The 21,573-nt window shown below is 42.0% G+C and overlaps 1 protein-coding gene across 3 annotated transcripts in view; it reads right to left on the reverse strand.

Moving 5' to 3' along the window:
• ELK3 (ELK3, ETS-domain protein (SRF accessory protein 2)) overlaps positions 1-21,573 on the reverse strand; it is a 71,850-nt gene that overhangs the window by 24,984 nt on the left and 25,293 nt on the right. For 2 of the 3 annotated variants that reach the window (XM_015416282.1, XM_015416280.1), the window contains exons 2-3: positions 9,290-9,498; positions 6,958-7,752 (exon numbers count right to left, since the gene is read on the reverse strand). In XM_015416282.1, the coding sequence (XP_015271768.1) occupies positions 6,958-7,752; positions 9,290-9,496 (1,002 nt within the window). In that variant the 5' untranslated portion in view covers positions 9,497-9,498. Of the gene's footprint in view, positions 1-6,957; positions 7,753-9,289; positions 9,499-13,065; positions 13,117-21,573 lie in introns of those variants that run through there. The other variant, XM_015416281.1, reaches the window with a different exon arrangement.

Consider the following 21,573-nt stretch of genomic DNA (forward strand, 5'->3'; position numbering starts at 1 on the left):
CAAGAATCAGTCTTTTATATTCTCAACACCATGAAACCACTTTATGATTAAAGAAAGACGTTTGACCTAAACATGTCATTTCATATTTAGTCTGAAAAAGGCCATGGTGCCAGCAAAACTCCAAACATAATTAAGCTAGCACTCTCTCTCTCTCTCTCTCTCTCTCTCTCTGTTTGACTGAGGCCAGGTTGCTGGCTAGCCAGAAACGAAACAGCCTAGATTGCTCTTACACTTAAAAAAACAAAACAAAACAGACCCTTGCCAGGCAGGAAGGAGCAGGTGATGCTTTCACAACAAACATCACCACCTGCTAACTGCTGCGGATGAAATAATGGCTAAAGGGCAAGGTAAGGGGCCAGTCAGAATTTGGCAACCCTAACTAAGGCTGTAGTTGAACTGATGCCTTGAAACTACATGTCAATTTAGTTTTGAAGTAATTGTCATACTGCGTAATATTAAACTGCAGGAAAATTTTTGTATGGTTCTTTTAAAAGCAGCTCCAGTACCTGGAGAGTGGAAATAGCGGCCTGGCACCTAACAGTTACATGTCCCTATGTCAATGAAAGATAAAAGATTAAAATGCAGTTGATAACAGCTTTCGAGATTTATTTGGAGCCCTCCCAATCTTAGAGCAGTTAATATTATCATGCGCATGCAACAGCTACAAGTCAAATCAATTCAAATCAGGCACTCAAATAGAAAGCAGGGAACAGCAGGTCACATGCTATAACAAAAACAAAACAAGGTAGATTGCAAGACTCCTGGTTGTTTAAAAAAATATAGATCTATCGAACTAGGAAAGCCCCCATCAGGGCCGATCATACAAGACCTCCTACACTCACCAAGAATGGTGGGTAGAATTCCATCTTACATAGGAATAAAACCTACTTGGGATACTCGCTCCCTTTATAGCTAGGGATGCTCCTGTTTGAACGATCCGCTACCCCTGTTCCAGTGCCGCTTGAACCAAGTGCTCAGATTTGGTCCAGCTCTGTTCCTTATACTCCTGGTATTGAACAGTGTGAGCTCATGACCAATTGAGACAAACCAACTCAAAATACTCAGCTGGAATATTGCAGGATGGAATAGCAAAACTCAAGTTGCCACAGGTCACCAAATATTTACCCCAATGTGACATTATTCTGCTCCAAGAAACATGGGCCTTAAATGAAGTTATGCTTCCTGGCTACATTCCATTTATAAGGAAAGCCTCATTTGGGATTAGGGGAGGGAGACCCAGGGCCCGTGTAACTTGTTTGATTTCCACCGCATTAAACATCACCTCGATTTCTTATGATTTGGTATTGGCTGTCTTGGTTACTTTGGATAACTAACCTTTGATTTTGTCAGATACTGAGTCCGGAATTTCTGCTACCTAGGGATTGTTTTCTCTTCAAACCTCTCCAGGTCTCACCAGTACAAGTTGGCACTGAAAAAAATTAAGCCTGCTACTGAAGTATCCCGCTTCTTCTTTAGAGGAGGAGGAAGATATAAACCCAGTGCAATTCAGGTTTCCAATTCTCAAATAATACCCCAGTTACTATATGGGGTCACTATCTGGATTTCGGTGATCGCAGAATCTTCTGACCATCCCCCATGTCAGTTTATACATAGGATAATGGGCATCCCTGGTTGCACCTCAGATGTATATCTACGAACTGAACTGAACAAGACATTGGAAGCTAGAGCATGGCTCAGTGCTTTCAAGCCAAGGCTAAGGTTTATTTTTACTTCAGAAGCTGACGGTATGCTGTTCTTTCTTAAACAAGAAGCTTATCATTCTTGATGAAGACAGTAGATGCTGCACTAAGGCAGCTGGGGCTTATAACTGAAGACATTTTCTTGCAGAGACCCTTTCACTTGTTAAGCATCACCTGAAAGAGCTGGATTACAACAGTACACTGATTTGATCTCACAGTCTTCTCAAGTCAATTCTTTGGAATTTTACCTCCTTGGACTCTGTCATTATACATGAGACACCTAACAGCCCCCCACCTTGTTAGGGAATTCGCTTTAGTTCACCTTAATGCCATCCCATCCGAAGTATTACGAATTGTGATGTGTGTGTGTATCTTTAGGTGGTTGGCTTTCCATTCTATGTGACGTATTTAACTGGTTAGAATGCTGAGGGTCAGCCGACTTTCAGGTGTGTGATGTTGTTCTTTGCTCTCCGCTCTTGGTGTCTCCTTCTACGGAATAAAGCTGTTTCATAAACAACGACTGAGTGTTGTTGGTCATCAGACGAGGCATATCGTCGCAGTAAAACTGATACTCTGTCTCACAAAATATTGAAATGTCATTTTTTTTGCTGCTTTCAAGAACTGCTGGGTCTCACCTAACCCTAACTCCAAGGGAATAATATTCCCTATCTGACGCTAGACAGTGACTCGAACTTAACCTACTTTGTCACCAAATTTCTGTCTAACATATTTTCCTGTAGTAAATAATGTATTATTCTTTTAGTCATTGCTCAAGATCATCTGATCATAGGAGCTCTGAAAATGAAAGGAAAGGTTCTTTTAAAATTGGGCTGCCTATCAGTTTTGTGTTCTTTGTACTTACTAACTAGTTCTATTATCCATTTGGACAGGAAAGTTGGGTGATTTTGTTAGTCTTCATCCTAATCCCTGGCTGATACCTGCTCCTTAGGGATGGGTTAAACTATATTTCTGCATTAATAAATTAGCAAGAAGAAGAAGGGACACACCAATTGTTATGTATTAAGTTCTGTGATGAGCTTCTGTTCTGGACAGGATTGTAAGTCCACCAATCAGAGCAGCACAATGTTATGGAGGGAAGCACTCTGATTGGAACTTATCTGTAAAAAGTGATTGGTTAATATCTGACTTGTGGGCGTGGCTACCCAAGCCCGGACTGTTTAAAAGAGAGCCTGTTGCTCTGTATGTTTGTCTCGTTCTTGATTTCTTCTGACTTGTAAATAAAAGCTGATTCACTGTTCACAAGCTGCGTTGAGTCTCGTATTCAACACCAATGAAGCCAAAGAATGAAGAAAACAAAACAGTGTTATTCCCAGTCAGCTAAGCTGATACTTCGAAGTGGTGCAGATCCCCGAGGAAGCACTGAATAAAACATGTTGGGGTACACAGAGTGAATAAAATTTATTCCCACAGCACCAGTGTTCTGTTTTCTTCATTCCTTGCATTAATAAATTACAAGTAGCGTATTCCAGCATTACATATTCTCCTATTATGAATACTTTTTAAATTACAGTTTCTCCGATACACACATTTAAAATATGTTAATACAAATGGGAACCCAAAAGGACTTGCAGGGAGCATCTAATTTCCCCCTCCCCCACTATTTCCTCTTTCCGTCCCTGAAAGCCCCCATAGCCTCTCGCATTTTCCCGCTTGCTTTATTTATTTATTTATTTATTGTATTTGTATCCTGCCCATCCCACGAGCAGGCTCAGGGTGGGTCACATCATCTTTCAACAATACAATATGGTTTAAAAGCACAATATAAACATTTAAAATCAGTAGTTATAGTTACTGGTGAAAGTTCCAACCCATTAATACAGACGGATATGGCTGGTTGCCAATAGATGAGTGGCCAGCAAACTTGGGGAGACTTGGGGAGACAGCAAACTTGGGGAGGCCATATGTGGACGCCCACTGCCTCAACCTGCCTGGTGGAACAGCTCCATCTTGCAGGCCCTGCGGAACTGAGTAAGATCCCACACGGCCCTGATCTCAACAGGGAGCATGTTCCACCAGGTGGGGGCCAGGGCAGAGAAGGCCTTGGCCCTGGTCGAGGCTAAACAGACGTCTTTTGGGCCAAGGACCACCAGGAGATGTTGGTTATTAGAGCGTAAAGCTCTTCGAGGCGTATACGGGAAGAGGAGGTCTGTCCTGGTGTAGTGGTTAAGTGTGCGGGCTCTAATCTGGGAGAACCAGGTTTGATTCCCCACTCCTCCACTTGCACCTGCTGATGTGACCTTGGGTCAGTCACAAGCTTTGGCACAGCTGTCCTTGAAAAAGAGCAGTTTGTGTCAGAGCTCTCTCAGCCCCACCCACCTCACAGGGTGTCTGTTGTGGGGAGGGAAAGGGAAAGGAGTTTGTAAGCCGCTCTGAGACTCCAAGTGAAGGGCGGGGTATAAATCCAATCTCCTCCTCCTCCTCCTCCTCCTCCTCCTTCCTTTCCTTTCCACTCAAAAGCCAACATACCTTTATTTGCCCCCACTGCAGCTTCCATCTCTGAAAACTCAGGCCCAGTTGTGTGGCTCTGGCTGCTGGGCCAGGCCCACTTGCATGGCAGGGAACCCTCAAGGACTTGTGGGGGAGCACATCACTTTCCCCTGTATCCCCCTCCCTACATTATTTCCTTTCCCCCTCCTTCTGGCAACTCCCATATCCTCTACCGTTTCCCTGCCTCCCATCTTCAGCTATATTTACTATTTATTTTCTTTATTTATATCCCATCTTTCTCCACAGTGGGGGCCAAGGCACCTTACCTCATTCTACTCTATGGCAGCCAGCTCTGAGTTGGGAAATTCCTGGAGATTTTGGAGGTAGAGGCTGGGAAGGGTGGGGTTTGGAGAAGGGAAGGACTTCAGACTTGGGAAAGAGGATAATGCCATGCAGTCCATGTTCCGAAGCAGCCATTTTGTCTCTGTCACTTGGAGAGCAGTTGTAGTACTAGAAAATCTCCAGCCATCCCCTGGAAGCTGGCAACCCTATCTCCTCTTCTCCTTTATCTTCACTACAACCCTGTGAAGTAGCTTAGGCCAAAACTATGTGACTGGTTTTACATACCTAGTGAGCTTCCATGGCAGACTGGTGATCTGAACCTGGGTCTCCCACCACACCACACTGGCTTTCATAGCGTGGATGCTGTTGAACAGCCTAGGTGAGTCATGTAAGGTAGTAGCAGACAGCCTGGTTGTTGCTGCTAGGGCTGGCCCAATGAATCTTCCTGCAAAGGCCAAAACAGCCCTGGAAACAGCCCTCCCCCCACCCTCCTGCCTTTTACTGACAAAAACTGACAAAAACTGAAACTAGAATGTAGCAGTTGCCTAGCAACAGCCACTGAGGGCTTCTGTTTGTTAAAGCTACAGGTGCACCTTTTATCATTTTGGCTATTTTTAACCCTCCCCAGTGGTTTTTTTTTAAGATTTCAGATTTTTCTGCAAACCTGGGGCATTTTTCAAGTTTATAGAAAGATCACCAGATTCAAGTATCCTCATATTTAGCTGACTTGGCTATTACAATGTACTGGTAGTGGAGAATAGTCTTATCACTACTCGTGGGTATGTGTGAAGGTCCAGTGGAATGACCCTCTCATGGAAACATCCATGACCTCTTGAAGCAAGCTCTGTGTTTAAGACAAGTTTTGAACAATTACAGTAAAGTGCCTGTAGTACCGTTTACCTGAGATCAGATTTCTCCAAGTCACCACAAAAAATACAGCCTGTCTGGAAAGTGGCCAAGTCGGTTAAACATAACCACTCACAAACCAATGAAAGCCAGTTGTCACCCATATTTGTTTAATTTTATTTTGCAATGGCTCTTTTTCATATTGTTTTCTGAAATCCTCTTCTTTTATCTTTACACTATTAACGACAAATAAATTAGCAAGGATGTCATACACATTTAATCAAATGCAGCTCTTCCTCCATGAACAAAAGATGTGACTACTAAATTTCTTCAGTAATGAACTCTAACTTCAGTTGCTTCTTGTTGAACTCTAGACAGTTAAAATCCATTTTATATAATGAAAAATGCCTGCACAGAAAGAACTGCACAGCAAGTATTTTATAAATCTTCAAAGCCTCTGAAATTGATGAGATCAAGCCAGTTTGGTGCAGTGGTTAAGTGTGCGGACTCTAATCTGGGAGAACCGGGTTTGATTCCCCACTTCTCCACTTGCAGCTGCTGGATGACCTTGGGCAAGCCACAGTTCTGTCAGAGCTGTTCTTGAAAGAGCAATTCTTGAAAGAGTTCTCTCAGCCCCACCTACCTCACAGGGTGTCTGGTGTGGGGAAGGGAAGAGAAAGGAGTTTGTAAGCTGCTCTGAGACTCCACGTGAAGGGTATGGTATAAATCCAATCACGTCGTCATCTTCTTTTAAAGCTAATGAAAAGGTCACCTTTTGTAAATGGGTACAACCACAAACTACTTGTGTTTTTTTTCTTGGTGTTTCTGGATATCCTGAAACAAGCTTTAACAAATGGTGCTAATGTCTACCCCAGCTGTGTTTCCTGTTAACCTTCACAACCCTTCTGGCAACAGTAATTCAGGGGTCATTTCCTGCAGGAGCGCACAGGAGTGGAGCTCCGGCAGTAAAGAGCCCAGGGGGCGGGAACATGCAACAAGCCCCGCCCCCTGCTCCCAGCCGCCCTCAGTCAGAGCAAGAAGCAGCCAGGTAAGTTGCAGAGCCCCCCCCCGGGCCCCAGTCCAAAACAGTCCAGTGGCACCTTTAAGAACAAGTTTTGTTCAGGTACAAGCTCTCCCTCCTCTGCGAGGACAGATCTGCACGTTCCCCCCCCCCCCCCAGACCCAACAACCCAGAACAGTCCCGTGGAGCCTGAGCGGTGGGTGTTGCCTTCTGACACACTTCCGGTGATGTCAGGGGGTGTGGCATATACAAATAAGTTATGCTAATGAGTTATGCTAATGAGCTCCTGCACCTCTTTTTCTACGAAATTACCCCTGCAATAATTAATTTATTTTATATTACTAAAAGTAAGGACACTGCAGTGCATTCTGACTGCTGCCCTTATTCTTTCAAGGCGTTTCCCCTTACACACACACACATGCATGCATATAGTACTGAACTGAGCCTGCTTCAGCGGGGAGGGCGGGGTATAAATCAAATAAATAAATAAATAATAAACTGTGTGCAGACCACCCCAACAACTGTTTCATAGCTCACAACTCCCAAGAGGTGTAGAATGTGGAGAATTCGAAACCATCATTCAAGGTGTCCAAGTCTTACCTGGGCAGTAAAGAAAGCTGGAGTCAAAGATCCTGAAGGAAGTGCGGGGCTATTGAGGGCAATGGAGCCAAGGTCAGTGCTTGAAAGAACCATCGGAGGTGCTGAGATCTCCAAACCTTTGGGTTTCTTAGCCTTTGGGGGAAGAGAAGGAGATTTTGTCTTGGATCCTGAAGAGAGGTTCAGTGGCTCAAGAGAATCAGAGTCCTGGCAACTGGACTCCAGAAAGAGGCTTCTGTGTTCTGAGGGAAGGGGGGAATGAGGTGACAGAGACGGTGACCGGGAGGAAGAGGGTGAAGCTGAAGAAATGCTGGCTGCATTGGGCAACATTAAAGATGAGATTTTGGCAGAGACGGAAGATGCTAGAAAAGCAGAAGCAGCCGCTGCTTCGGATGTTGATGGCAATGACACTATGGGCCTCATCACTTGCTTGTCTGTTTTGTTTGTCACAAATCTTATAACAGTTCGGACTTCTTCCAGAGGAGTGGTCCCTTCCAGTTTCTCCTCCAGCTTTTCTGTTTTGATTGGCTTGAGAGAATCTGCCTGATTTTGCAGGGAGTTGATGGTGAAAGATGAGTACAGGCCTGAATGGATATATTCATTGCGGCTCGTGCTTTTCAGGGCCGACAAATTATGCTTGTGGTGTTCTCTGCTCTCCAGAGGTATCTTGCAGTCGCTGTCCTGCAGCAAAAGGCTCTCTCTGCTGATTTCCACAGCATGAGGATCCATCTTTAAAATCTCAGGGAATGAGACGAACTTGTACACAAACTTTTGCCCGATAACCTTCTTGATGATATTCTACACAAAAAAACCAAGCCAGATGTAAGAAATCCAAGTTTTGACAAAGTATATAATATATGCAATATGATTACCAACTCCTCCTCACAGAAAACTGTCATTTTCTTCCCCTTTGTTCCTCCTTTTCCTTTTTTTTTTTTAAAAAAACCTTCCGAATCCCAAGATATGCATGAATACCACATTTTATCTACTATCAGATCAGTAAAAAATCTCATGAGCACAACTACATGTCTTCTCATTGTAATAAACATCGGCAACATTCTAGGTCCAGTTTGGCAATAAATACTTTTAGGCACTAAGGTATATTTGTAATTACTGTTTTGATAACATATTGGCATTTGTAGTCTTACATTTTATATACATACCAAGTAGGTTGATGAGGCTATCCTCCATGAATTTGCTAATTCTTTTTGTAGATATCTAATTACCATCACCAATTCTTGTGGCAATGAGTGACATTGCAATCCTAAGCAGAGTTATACCCTTCTTAGCCCATGGACTTAGAAAGCTATAACTCTGCTTAGGACTGCACTATAAAGTATATATTCACTGCTATTTTTTCCTTGATCAGCCTAAATTGTGGTATTTTAAGAGATGACTAGGATAACTACCTTTCAACTTCCTTCACTTTTTTTTTAAAAAAAGTATATTTTGCAATTATCAGCCTAGAAGGCTCTGGAGGCACCTTAGAGAACACAACTAAAGCAGAATAAAAACAGATGATATATAAGTTACAATAAAAACTGGACACAGCCCCGAATGCATTATTAAACTAAACAACTGGGGAGTTATATGAAGGGAGAACAATTGCAGCACTCTATTTCAACAAGGACAGGCCTTAGCATGCTATCTGCTGGAGTGTTGGTACCTATCAAGAGGGAGACTGGCACCACACCAGTTTCAGTTGCTAACAATTCAGTCCTGTGTGCGTTATTCCAATTTAAGCCTGTTGGTTACAGTGGGCTTTGACTGGGGAAATGCTACATGGAACAACAGTGCTAATGCCCTAGACACCAAATTATTAAATTTCACCTCCATTTCCCTTGGGAAAGGACCCTTAACGATTGAAACATTTCAATAAGTGATTTAGTAACTTTATAGCAGGGAGCTGCGGTGGCTCAAGTGGTTAAGACGCTGAACTGCAGGCTGTGGAAGGTCAGTAGTTCAGCAGTTCGAGACCCAAGTTGCCGCATGACGGAGTGAGCTCCTGTCTCTAGTTCCAGCTCCTGCCAACCTAGCAGTTCGAAAGCAAGAAATTGCAAGTAGATAAATAGGTACCACTTCAGTGGGAAGCTAACAGCGTTCCGTGCGCCTTGGTGTTTAGTCATGCCGGCCACATGACCACAGAAACGTTTTCGGACAGCGCTGGCTCTTCGGCTTTGAAATGGAGATGAGCACCGCAACCCTAGAGTCGGATTCGACTGGCTTTCGAGCAAGGGAACCTTTACCTTTACCTAACTTTATAGCAAAGCCCAAACATCTTCATTCAAAGGACTAGTTTGTTTTGTTAAATGTTACTGGAGTTAACAAAATTTACCTTGTCATAGTAGTATCTCAGTGCTCTGCTCAGTTTGTCGTAATTCATGTTAGTCTTATTTTTTCGTAGTCCCCACAGCTTAGCCACTTCTTCTGCCTTAAGTAGCTTGAATTCACCATCGTTGGACGTCCAGCAAATCAGGTGTTCGTGTTTCTGGTCGAGAAGCAACTGCAACAGGAACTGCCACAACGTGATTGCACTCTCCATGCCTACAGAGAACCAATAAAAGGTGGCCAAGGAGGGGGGAAGAGAGAGAGAAGATGATCTGCATGTTTGCTGGAGATGGGTTCGTTTCAGACACAACATTCTTGTAGGATCTTTGTGACATATTTAGAAAATAAATCTAAATATGAATTGAAGTGACACTGAACATGCACAAAAAGTTATAATACAGTCTCCCTATACATAAACATGTAGTAAATGTGCTAATTACTAATTCTAAAAATTGCATATTATAAAATTTTAGAGTGGGGAAAAAACAGGATCATTTCATGAAAAGTAATGAGAAACTGTCCTTTTGATAGAATAAGAAATGACCAAGGACTTTTTCCACTCTGCTGCTGTTTTTAACCCATCTCACTGTTGATCTTTTTTCACTAAGGAAACCATACTTACCTGGAATATTGGAGTGGAGACACACTATAATCAATATATTTATAATCATAAAGAGTACACTTGAAGAGACTCCTTAACTTGAATATTGTTTAGTCTCAGCTATGGTCAGCATTCTGATGCAATTCTGGAGGGTTTCATTCATTTCATTCTGTAACTTTTCTTTAATTCGCTCCAGGGGGAGAAAGCACATAATGCAGCATCCCTGACACATTGCAGACCGTATTTTTTTAAAGTTCCTCTTGCATATAAAAAGCACTTTGTAAAAAAAGTGAAAGATTGCTTGCAAACTGTCAGCATTTCCAACCACCCACCTTCTTCATGTACTGCTGCTCTCAAATCAATGAGCATATGTATGCTTATCCCCATATTGGGTTGTGGCAAATTTTATCTCACATTTTATCATTATTTTGTTTATTACTGTCATTGGAGCAATGCCCTTGCTCCATTAGCATCTCTGTGCTAGTATTTAAGGTATTTCTCCTTGGAACTTGATTAGTTGCAAAGCCGATTACTTTTTAAAAAACCCCTTTGTTTTCAAACTTTGAGAATTGCATCCAACGAAAAATACATTATACATCTGAGAATTATCTTGGCTTCAGTACTTTAGAACTGAATCTTATTATATGTTGTGCTATGTAATGCAGGTTTTGCTTAAAATCTGCAAATAGCTACATGGAGCTGTTTCACTGCCCCCTCCCCCTCATCCAGTAAAAACAAAACCATTTTAAATGTGTTCTGCCTTTGGATGCAGGTTTTCTTGTATTTTAATGTTTCTGCTTCTTGATCTTGATCTGCTTCTTGATAAAAAAATAACAATAAAACACACAGTGGCATAAGCATCAAAGGAATTTGTTTCTAAGTAAAGATAGCATAATAATTATCTTTCATATATCAGAATTGTTTCATATAACACTTTTTGTAACCAAGATTCTGCACTGTCTCATTTCTGGTTCACCATTTGTTTCAGAGGTACAGCCATGTTGATCTGTTGTAGCAAAATAAGACCTTGATAGTTTAAGAGTATCCTGGAGAGAGATGGAGGGTATTTCCGAACTGACCCCTCTCCCAGAACTCCTTGCGGGCCTACAACTCGTTAATGCCTAATGCCTACTGATAACAATACTGTTTATGAGAGTCAGAAATGAGTAACTATTATTATTTTCACTTTTTATAAAACTACCTTTCTACCAGGAAAGTGCTTAAAATCAGCATTTAACATAAGAATACCATCTGCCCAGGGAGACACATTAAACAATCTGGGTTTTCATCTGCCTAAAACGCAAGTTCTTCTAGTTGTGTCTTTGAAATATCGGAAGGTTTAACTGGATCATTTTGTGGAACTACCACTAGAGGGCACACAGCTTTTGAGACTCTGAATAAGCAACTCTTTTTGTTAGAGATTTTTTAGCTTCTTTTCTGCAAAATCCTAGGAGAATTTAGTGTACTCTAAGTCACTCCTACAGCTTTCATATGCAATCTTATAAGGGCTTATAAACTCGAACTTTTACAAATGTTATGTTTGCTTACTACAGAATCTTGTTCAATAGTGTGACATGATTAAAGGCATGCAAGTCATATTGTAAGGGAAAGATTACCAAAATTCATATACTTCTTGAAGAGTTTCATACATTTGATTTAAAGACACAGCAATTACCTTGTAGAAGGCCAATGCAAACTTTGTATACCACTAACTCTTTGCTCACCTCTATGAATCATTTTTGAAGTACCTTTAAAATACTTGATAACCTTTTCCTTATTTGTTCCAAGAACTACTCTGTGAGGTGGGTTACCTCTATTCCTGTTTTACCTCTAGTGGAGCAGAGGAAGTTATGTATCAGAAGATGTCCTGACCTTATTATAGTTTTCCTGCTCTGTAGTACCTACACACAGAACACCATCAACTTCCAACCAACTTGGGGTCAATGTTACACTGGAAAAACAGATTCTGAACAACTGACTTCCTGGCTCATCACTGCCTCAAAGTGCCAATCTAACACAGCACCATCAAAGCCTGACTCCATCCTTCATAGAACTGTTTTATTACAGAAAACATCAGTCTCTTTCAAAATTGAGAAAATCCCACTTAAGTATTCTAACCTAAGAAACAGTGAGTGCCGTGTGAACATCTGTGCAGTGCATTAACAGTATACTATTTGGCCAGGCATAGGTTCATGGGCAGCCATTCCAGACTTGTGAGGAAGACTGTATAAATTAGTGCAAAATGTATATTTAGGCTCAACTATATGTGTATTTTGGCACTAGTAAAAGCAGAACACACACTTCATTACATAATATTTTATGCATATTTTGAGAGCTTCCAGATAAATTTCTTTTTTGTGCAATATAAACTAAGGATTACTATATAAAGAAGTGCATTTGACATTTTGCTAATAGATTCTTTCAAAGCAAAAATCACTTAAAATCCATCATGTTTGTACATTCATTTAAGCAGACATTAAACAATTACATATTTTGGCAAGCAATGCAACTGAGATAGTTTTAACTTTTAGTTTCTACAGTGCGTAAAGGCACCATCATATTGTACAAGAACTGTTTATTTGCATTCTGCCTACTGCACAAGGAGTTCAGGGGACTGAAGAAGTTACATCTCCAGATTTTAAACTCACAACAATCCTGTAGGCTAGGCTGTGTGAGTGACTGGGCCACGTAAATTTCGCGGCAGAGTGGAGGTCTCAAGACACAAATCTCCTAATTAACCATTACAGTACAGTGCCACTCCAAGAGAAAGACCGCCCAAAGGCATGTATTTGTAGTATTTTTCTGAACTGCTAAGAACAGAAGAATCAAATTGGCTTCTGGAACACATTTAATCCATTAAAAAAATCAGTTCCAAATACTTATTACAAAAGAAGCAGCATTAAATAATTTTGTGTGGCTGCATAGATACTTCAACAGTGGAATTCTGAATGTTGTTTGTTTTTGTCTCCTGTTTCTCAGAATTTAGTGTCTTGTTCATTGGGTTGACAAAACTCTGTAGAAACAAAAACTTCAAAGCTAAATCCAGTCCAAAAGCAGTATCAAACCTGATCTTTTAAGGGAAACACTACCCCATCTCTCTCAGGCATAACGCCATCATCCCAGTCTGAATAAAATCCGTATGCACCTTCACCTGGAATAAGCATCAATTCATTAACGCCTACCTATCTCATCACCATCTCCAGGCACCTGCTGATCACATTCACTGCACCATCTAATTCTAAAGAAAAGGAGAAACAGACATGGGTACTTGATGTAAATGACCGTAAAAGATCACGCAAGACAAAAATAAGAACTACATGTAGTTAATTTCTAAGAGATGCTTAATTGCTTCCACACAGACTCAACATCTGACTTAGATGGTGTGAATTTTTGTACTTCTACGCCTTTTAAATTTTTGAGAGGCTAAACATTTTATGTCAGAAACAACAACAAACAACTTTCTTCACCTCTCCCACCAGTGTCTTGGCTTAAAGTCCCCCAAATGACATGAGGTGATTTACCATTACATCATAACAAAGGAAATGTCTCATCTGAAGGAAAACTGTATCAGGGAAGAATACAAACATCATAAACTGAATGCCTTATGACTGTCAATTAGGCAAATATAACTAATAAATCTGCCTAAATGAGGAAAATGTTCACTAAAAGAACATGGAATTAATTTATTTGTCATCAGGCTACTTGAAAAGCCTACCAGTTTAACAGTGTACACAAGTTCGTTAATCTCTCTAAGGAAAATGATCTTTTTGCTGATACAAGTTTCCTCTTCAGATGTGCCTCTCTTTTTCAGACAGCCTAAAGAACATACTGATACTAGTGCACAGACGGACATTCATTTATCAGCTCTGGATCTCAACTGTCTAGCAGCTCTTTTTTTATTTTCTGAGCTGAATGACGTAGGGCATTGTTAGCTTCTAGTTCTCGTTAGCACTTAGCTTCCTCTATTGCTGCAGGCTGCAGGCAGGAAATGGGAAAATGAACCAGAGGAAACCTGGCCTTCTACATCTGTCCTTGTTTGTAATCTCAGCTCTGGTTTTATTTTGCTAAGTAGCGTAGGTTTCTGTTAACTCCTGAAATGCCAACTTGACTTGTTAAAATGCCTCATCTGTTTCTACTGAATTGCACTATGTTTAATGCAACTTATTAAATAGTAGTAAAACAGGGTTGCCCTTACCTGTAACCGCTGTTCATCGAGTGGTCTGCTGTGCAGGGACACATGGGACTGCATGATTGCAGGCCAGCTGCGGAGAGGAGCGTCCAACCTTTTCTGAAGGAGCTTCTAGGCTCTGGAGTGCTCGCCTCCCCTCTGTCTACAGAGATCCCTTTTCCCGCCCAAAGGGTCACATGACAGAGGCAGGGTGAGCACTCCTTCCCTCAGTTCCCTTTGCCTCCGTGCAGCGAGGAAAGGAGGGAGGGATGTGTGCTTGCCCAGAAGACCACTCAATGGACAGCAGTTATAGGTAAAAGCAATCAGGTTTTCAGCTTTGTGGCTTCTGTGCAGTCCCACATGGGAGAATAGCGAGCTCACTCTATGAGGAGGGTGTGGGTTGATCAAAGGAAAATTCCTGTAACACCTGTCATTGCCTGTCAAAAAGGAGTGCCCTTCTCACAACTAGTGTGTGTAGTGTTTGTTCTGATGATGACGTCGGGGATGGGAAGAATACTGGGAGGGTAGTGTCCTGATTGAAGTGGAATTGTGAAACCACCTTAGGAAGGAACGCTACACTAGGTCTGAGTACTACCTTGTCTGGGGGGAATTTTATAAAGGGGGGGGGGGTCACAGTGTAGTGCCCATAGTTCACTCACCCTCTTAACTGAAGTAATCACTACCAGAAAGGTGGTTTTGTATGGGACAAAAGACAAATCAGCAGTGGCCATCGGTTCAAAAGGTTTATAAATCAACTTTGCAAGGACTAAGGACAAACTTCATTGTGGAACTGGTGGTACAACAGGTGGAAACATATTAAATAAGCCTTTTAGAAACTTTTTGGACTCTGGGGCAGAGAAAAATCAACTGATCCTTGACTGGGACATGAAACACTGAGATGACGGCCAGGTGAACCTTTATAGAAGAGGCCAATAAGCCCCGTTCTTGTAGTTCCAGCAAATAATCGAAGATTTTACTTAAACTACACGACTTTGAGTCAAAGCCCTGTTCATTACTCCAGTGCACAAATCTTTTCCGTTTATAATTATGTTCAACCTTCTGTGAAAACTCTTCTATTGTAGGATTAGCCAGGCAGTAAGGTGTAAATGACCCTACCCGAGGGTGATCAATGGGCCCTATATGGATAAGGTCTTGTTTTGGGGGCAATGTCATGTGCCTCTCCTTGGTGAGTTTCCATAATGTGGGGAACCATGCCCTCCAGGGTCAGAAAGGAGCTAGGAGGATGCATGATGACCGGTCTGCCTTCATTTAGGGGATTACCTTGTGGAGGATACCAATAGGGGGAAACATGTAGAAGAGGTGGCCATACCAATGCCACTGAAAGGCATTCCCCCAGGAGCCTATGCCCATGGCTGCTCTGGAGCAGAAGTGACGGCACTTCTTGTTTTCCACTGATGCAAATACCTCAGGTATTCCCTATTTTTTGCAGATCAGGGCCAGATAGTGGTCTAATATGGACCACTCTTGCCTGGGCTTGTGCCTCTGCTTAAAGTGTCTGTTGCTGTGTTGCTTATGCCTCCTATATGAACAGCTGTTAACAGGACTCTGTGCCTTACTGCCCATTGCCATATAAGTGTGGCTTCTCTGCATAGTCGGAGGGATCCCACGCCTCCCTGTTTGTTCAAGTAGATCCTTGCTGTGACATTGTCTGTTTCTATCAGAACGTATCTTCCTCTGATGGGCAATGTCTCCCCTTCTCCCCTTGTTATCTCTGACCTTGTACTCCTGCCTATGTAGTGTCTCCACTTTAATTAAACTGTGAGACTAGTTTCGTTGCCTTGATGGGCAATGTCTCCCTCGCTTCTCCCCTTGTTATCTCTGACCTTGTACTCCTGCCTATGTAGTGTCTCCACTTTAATTAAACCATGAGACTAGTTTCGTTGCCTTGATGGGCAATGTCTCCCTCACTTCTCCCCTTGTTATCTCTGACCTTGTACTCCTGCCTATGTAGTGTCTCCACTTTAATTAAACCATGAGACTAGTTTCGTTTCTCAGTCGAGGGTCGGTTACTCTTTTCCCACCCACGGGAAAAGGGGTGATTGGCCCGCAGGTGGGGGCCTTTGATTCTGCTATATTATTGTATGCTTGTTCCTGGCTAGTCATTCCTAACAGTAACTATGTTACTGCAACCATAGTACTGACAATAAAGCAAAACCTTTCTTGGAAGTGTGTGCTCCATTGTTTGGCTGTGGGTCCTGACACCCTTTCAGAGTGGCACTGGTGCTGCCCGTCCTGTCTGGAACCTGTGGGGTATTTTGCAGGTTGCCATGGGTACTCCTGCCTATGTAGTGTCTCCACTTTAATTAAACCGTGAGACTAGTTTCGTTGGGGAGTGCAGCTGTGGTGTTGAGGATCGTCGGTTCTGAGGGGAACCTGAACAATGTTTAGTTGATGGTGATTGGGGCGGACTTTTGCTCCATTGTGGGTGTTTAGCCCTCTTTTTCGTTTCTTGCAGCAGCAGCTCTGACACTGACCTTGGGACGGAGGTGTGAGCTTGCAGCTCCAATGATGAGGGTGTCGGTGCTGAAGTCACTAAATGGGCCCTCATGGTCTTACACATCTGGGTCCAGTTTTCCCCACGGGGGTCTGGAACACCCAGGGCTTTTCTCCAAAGCACAGATTTTAGTCTTGCCACTCTCCTTTTGCGTACCTTTGGAGTAAGGTAGGCACATGGCTGTATTGTGGCCTTCTCCAAGACATAGGAGGCATGAGAAATGGTCGTCATTCTGAGCCATTTTAGAGCCATGCTCCTCCCATTTTTTAAACAGAGCCAGCTTACTGGTTTGTAGGTCAAAGTCTTCAGAGTACTCTGTGGAAAAAAACACTCATTGTTTTGTTCCTGAGGGCCCACAAAGCAGTATATAGAAACACATTCTCTCCTCACGGCGGCAAAGAAGAGAACTGATGGAAGAAGTGCTCGCCCTGCCCCTGTCACATGACCCTTTGGGCAGGAAAAGAGATATTTATAGACAGGGGGGCACTCAGAGCCTAGAAGCTTCTTCAGAAAAGCTTGGAAGCTCCTCTCCGCAGCTGGCCTGCAATCATGCAGTCCCATGTGGGAATGCACAGAAGCCACGAAAATGAACTGAATTCTTTCACACAACGAACAGGAAAAGTAACTGCAATGCAATGTACAAAGAACAAAGTTTGCAGCCATAAAGTAACCAAAGGAAATTGGTGTCCACTAAAGAATCCACCTGCTTGAGGCATATAATGCAAGCAAAATTCACATATACAGGCAACAATCCATATTACTCCAAGCACTGCTCCCCAAACCAATATGTTGGCTGTTTACTTGTAGGCAACCAACCTGCATGAAAATAAATGCAATTCGTATCAACCTCTTTTAAGGATATCATTACTTATCTTAACTATCAAACCAAAACCAAAAGTTGAAGCCTTGGAGACAGTAAAAAGGATGTTGAATATATGCAAGAAATTAGGAACATGTTCACAGGGGAACAATTTGGGGGACTGATGCACTTATGAAATGGCTGCATGCATTCTTCAGAATCCCCATACAAAAGGAACTGAACAAACTCATTTTGGGAGGTGCCATGGGCATTTAAAGATGCATACACCTACTACAAAAAGTGAGAAGCCATCCTAACAGGAAAGACCCAGGGACTTGCATGAGCTGAGCTGTCTTGCAGCAGAAAAACCTTGGCTTTCCTAAGGAGACATTCCATTATTATATTCGCATATGACAGAGAATGCATGAAGTCATGCCTATGTCTTGGAGAAGGCACTGCATTAAACTACCACAGGCCAAGGTAAAGAGCATGCCAAAGAAACTAACCCCCAATAGACAAGTAAGATGCTAACCCTTTATCTGGCCCGTTGAAGCTATCCCCCTTCCCAGACCCATTCAGTCTCAGAAGGGGCAAACACCACAGCAGGAAAAAGAACAGTGGAGTAGACACCGAGCTGAAATCAACAGGCACTCCACAGCCATCAGCAGCAGCCGGACGCAACTGCTTGCACAGACCTGGAAGGAGCCAAGTTTACCACATATTAATGAACAAAGTTACAGTGTAGAAGAAGACCTGTGAAGGTAAAACCAATTCTCAGGAATCGTTAGCTAAAATCTGGTCCCCATTTATAAAATATTGGAACAAACGCAAACCAGAAGAGCAAGTTAAAGAAATTATCCTAAGATATATCCAAGGCTATTTTTCTGGGGGAACGAGCTGCAATAGAGTTCCAGAACCTCTTAGACAAAATTATTTTTTAAATGTTTAGAAGTTCATGAGTTTTCAGTATACAGATTGAAAACTTCATTTGCCTCTTGAGAATTCCAGCATCTCTTTCCCCCCCACCACCACCCAAAAAAAAGCTCTAGATATAGCTGAATATCTGACTGCAACTTATGGCTAGTTTAAACAAGGATAAAATATAAGTGGGGATGAAAGTAGAATGGCTTGTCTCTTTCTCTGGCTATAAAACAACTGTATTGTTTTATGTGATATATTGATGATGATTTATGTGGCAGTGTTTTATGAGATGTTGATGACTTTGATGATTTAAGCTTGATCTTGTTTAGGATAAATAATGGTTTGTAAAAAATATTTGCTATCATAGTATTTGTCACTGTAATTAGCCTATTTTGTTAATGGGGAAAAAAAGTAGCACATGGACCCAAGGCAATCGCTTTGGTTCTGCACAAAAATGTCACAAATCAACTGCTGCCTTCATATATCATGGGTTTTGGCTCCATTATTCACTCTTTTTTCCTTCTCTCTCTGTGTGTATAGAGTGTGTCTCCCAGATGAAGACAGCCGTTCATATATGGGATGAAGAACATCATAGTCTGCACAACCTTACATCTTGATAGGTGTTAGTCATTAAGACACCATAAGGTAGTTGACTTTATATGAAGGTGTCATTTAATATATTGTAAAGGATAATAGTAAATTTATATCCATGTGTTCTACTTTGACCATTTTCACAACAAAGCCCCAGTTCAACTGTATGAGGAAATATCTATATTGTGTCCATATTTCCCTGTAATGCTATTTTTCCCATTTTTCACAATTTGACCTCTATTTATGAAACATCAGCTCAATGTGTGTAAATGCTTCCTTCAGTGATGTTTGTGAAACAATTTCCAGATCAAGAAATGTAAAAGGGAGTGGCAGATGCTATCTCAACATCTGCACCGAATATTTTTAAAGGAACAAAGCAACTGTATGAGCCCTGCTTCAAACTACATTTCCAGACTGAGATGTTTCAAGGATGATAAATAGGATGTGGTTGGTGAAAACTCAGCATTTCTGCCAAAAAAAAGATGACAAATATATCAACATGTTTGCTTAGAAACATGGTGAAATGTTCAGCAAAGTATAATCCTAATGTTAATTTAAGTAACCATTAGAAAATGTGTAATGGTTACTTAAATTAGTGTAGTCTGTATTGATGCAAAACTTTATTTATTTTAATTTATTTGTCAAATTTCTATCCCGCTCTCTCAGTTGAGGCCAGCTCAGGGCGGCTTACATAAAAATAAAATTATCTGGTAATTGATTATACTTACTAGGAATTTAAGATTAATTTTTGAGAACTTTTTGACGTGACATAAAAATCTGTGATGTTTTCCATACCCAGCAAATGCATCATTTCCAGCCAGAGCATCCTTATGCCTCCTCCTAATATGTTGACACTGTAAAATCTAAATCAGGACTTCCTCCTATTATATTTCAGAGGCGTCTTCCTGGGAAAGGCATATCTAAGTTAAAAAGTAGGAATTCCTTCAGCACCACCCAGTGGAAACATTTGAAAGTTTTTGCAACTGCCTCACTCACGCATTCTAAAATGGCTTCAGCAAACTAGCAACGAAAGGATTTGTTCCAAAATAGTTCAGACAGAACAGTTTTATTATACCAACAGATTGAGCAGGGTAGCAACTGGTTTCAAGCTGCACTGAAATCCTGTACGTAAAGAGCCCATCAGTAATTATTTACATCATGTCATGGGTCCAGAAAACACTATTGTGGGAAGAAGAGGAATCATACTTCTAAAATTCCAGGATATATCCTTGAAAAGGGTTCATGCAGAGATTAAAATATAGAAATGCTTATAATGCAAAATATTAATTCATGTTCCACCCCAAACAGAGACACACTTTTAAAAGGACTGATTAGATGGATAAATGCAGGCAATTTAAATACATGCAGTAAATGGTTTTGAGCTCCCTTCCACAGCTGTAAATGTAATGTGATTCTCCAAAATGCTAAGAACTGCTTTTAGAGATAAAGCATAAAGCTCTTGATGGGCAGATACTTATATGCAGCAATGGGCTGTGTGAGGACACTGCTGTGCATGAATGTTTGATGGAGTGCGCACTCTAGCCTGTTTGGGGTCAGTTCTGTCAGCTTTGATAATACCATTGAAAAGTGCGTCTGCCAGTGCCTGTTAGTCCCTCACCAGCCCATTAGTTGTTTGGTGATATTAAATAGCTGTACTATGCAAAGTTGTACTAGGCTAGGTTCTGGGAAACTCTAGGTCAAATCCCTACTCTCTCATGGAAGCCTGCTGGGCGACCTTGGGTCAGTCACACACTTTCAGCCTAACCTACCTGTCATGATCCTAGGGCCTAGGCCTATACTAGTGCAGCCTACGAGCTCTAGGGAGGCCTAGTGGCTCCAAGAAATCCTGTACTACAGTAGCCATCAGGGCTTACATTTCCCAGGTCACCCTTTGGACCCTGTGATTGGCTAACAGGGAATTTGGAGGGAAAACGTACACCAGTAAAGGAGTAGAGGGTGATGCCTGGGAAGAAGAGGTAAAAGGCCTTGCCCATAGTGGGAGATGGTTCACTCCTAGGGAGCAGAGGTGGTGTGAGGCTGCTGCAGATGGAGGGATCCCTCATCCCAAGCTTCAGGCAAATACCTAGAGAAGGCTAGGTACAGTATCGTCAGATGCGTTAGGGCTTCTTATTTTGCTGGTTTACCAGACTTTACTGTGCTCATGTTATTGAATTACAGTTGTTGTTAAATCTCTTTAATAAAAATAATTTGTTACTCTGCCTGGGTCCTCACACCTCATTCAGTCACTTATAAGGAAGAATTTGCTGGGAAAGGAGTGTATAAAGGGGTAGGGTGGGTGCTCTGGGCCCTCCCGAGGAGACCCATACCAGAGTGGGGGCAGCCATTAGAGAGCTTTTCTAGCCACTGCCCGCGACACTACCTAACAAGGATAAAATGGAGGGCAGGAGAACAATGTAAGCACTTTGGGAGAAAGGGGTTCGGGTACAAATGACGTGAATAAATAAACAGTCATCAGTTAGGGGACACACATGTACACTCAAACCAGCAAAAAATAATCCTACACACTGTTGAGAAGTGCTAGTTTTGTTTCTACTCTGCGTCCATCCTTTTATGCATGTAGGTCACATTCAGCAAGATAACCAACCCATAAAGGCCTGGCTCTGTACACAGATGGCTCTTGCTGAACAGGGGTAACCATCTTCCACAGGAAGGAAGTGTAGCTAATTCCTGTTCAC

The sequence above is a fragment of the Gekko japonicus genome, unplaced genomic scaffold (genome assembly GCF_001447785.1).
Source record: "Gekko japonicus isolate JY-2015 unplaced genomic scaffold, Gekko_japonicus_V1.1 scaffold648, whole genome shotgun sequence".
Lineage (NCBI taxonomy): Eukaryota > Metazoa > Chordata > Lepidosauria > Squamata > Gekkonidae > Gekko > Gekko japonicus.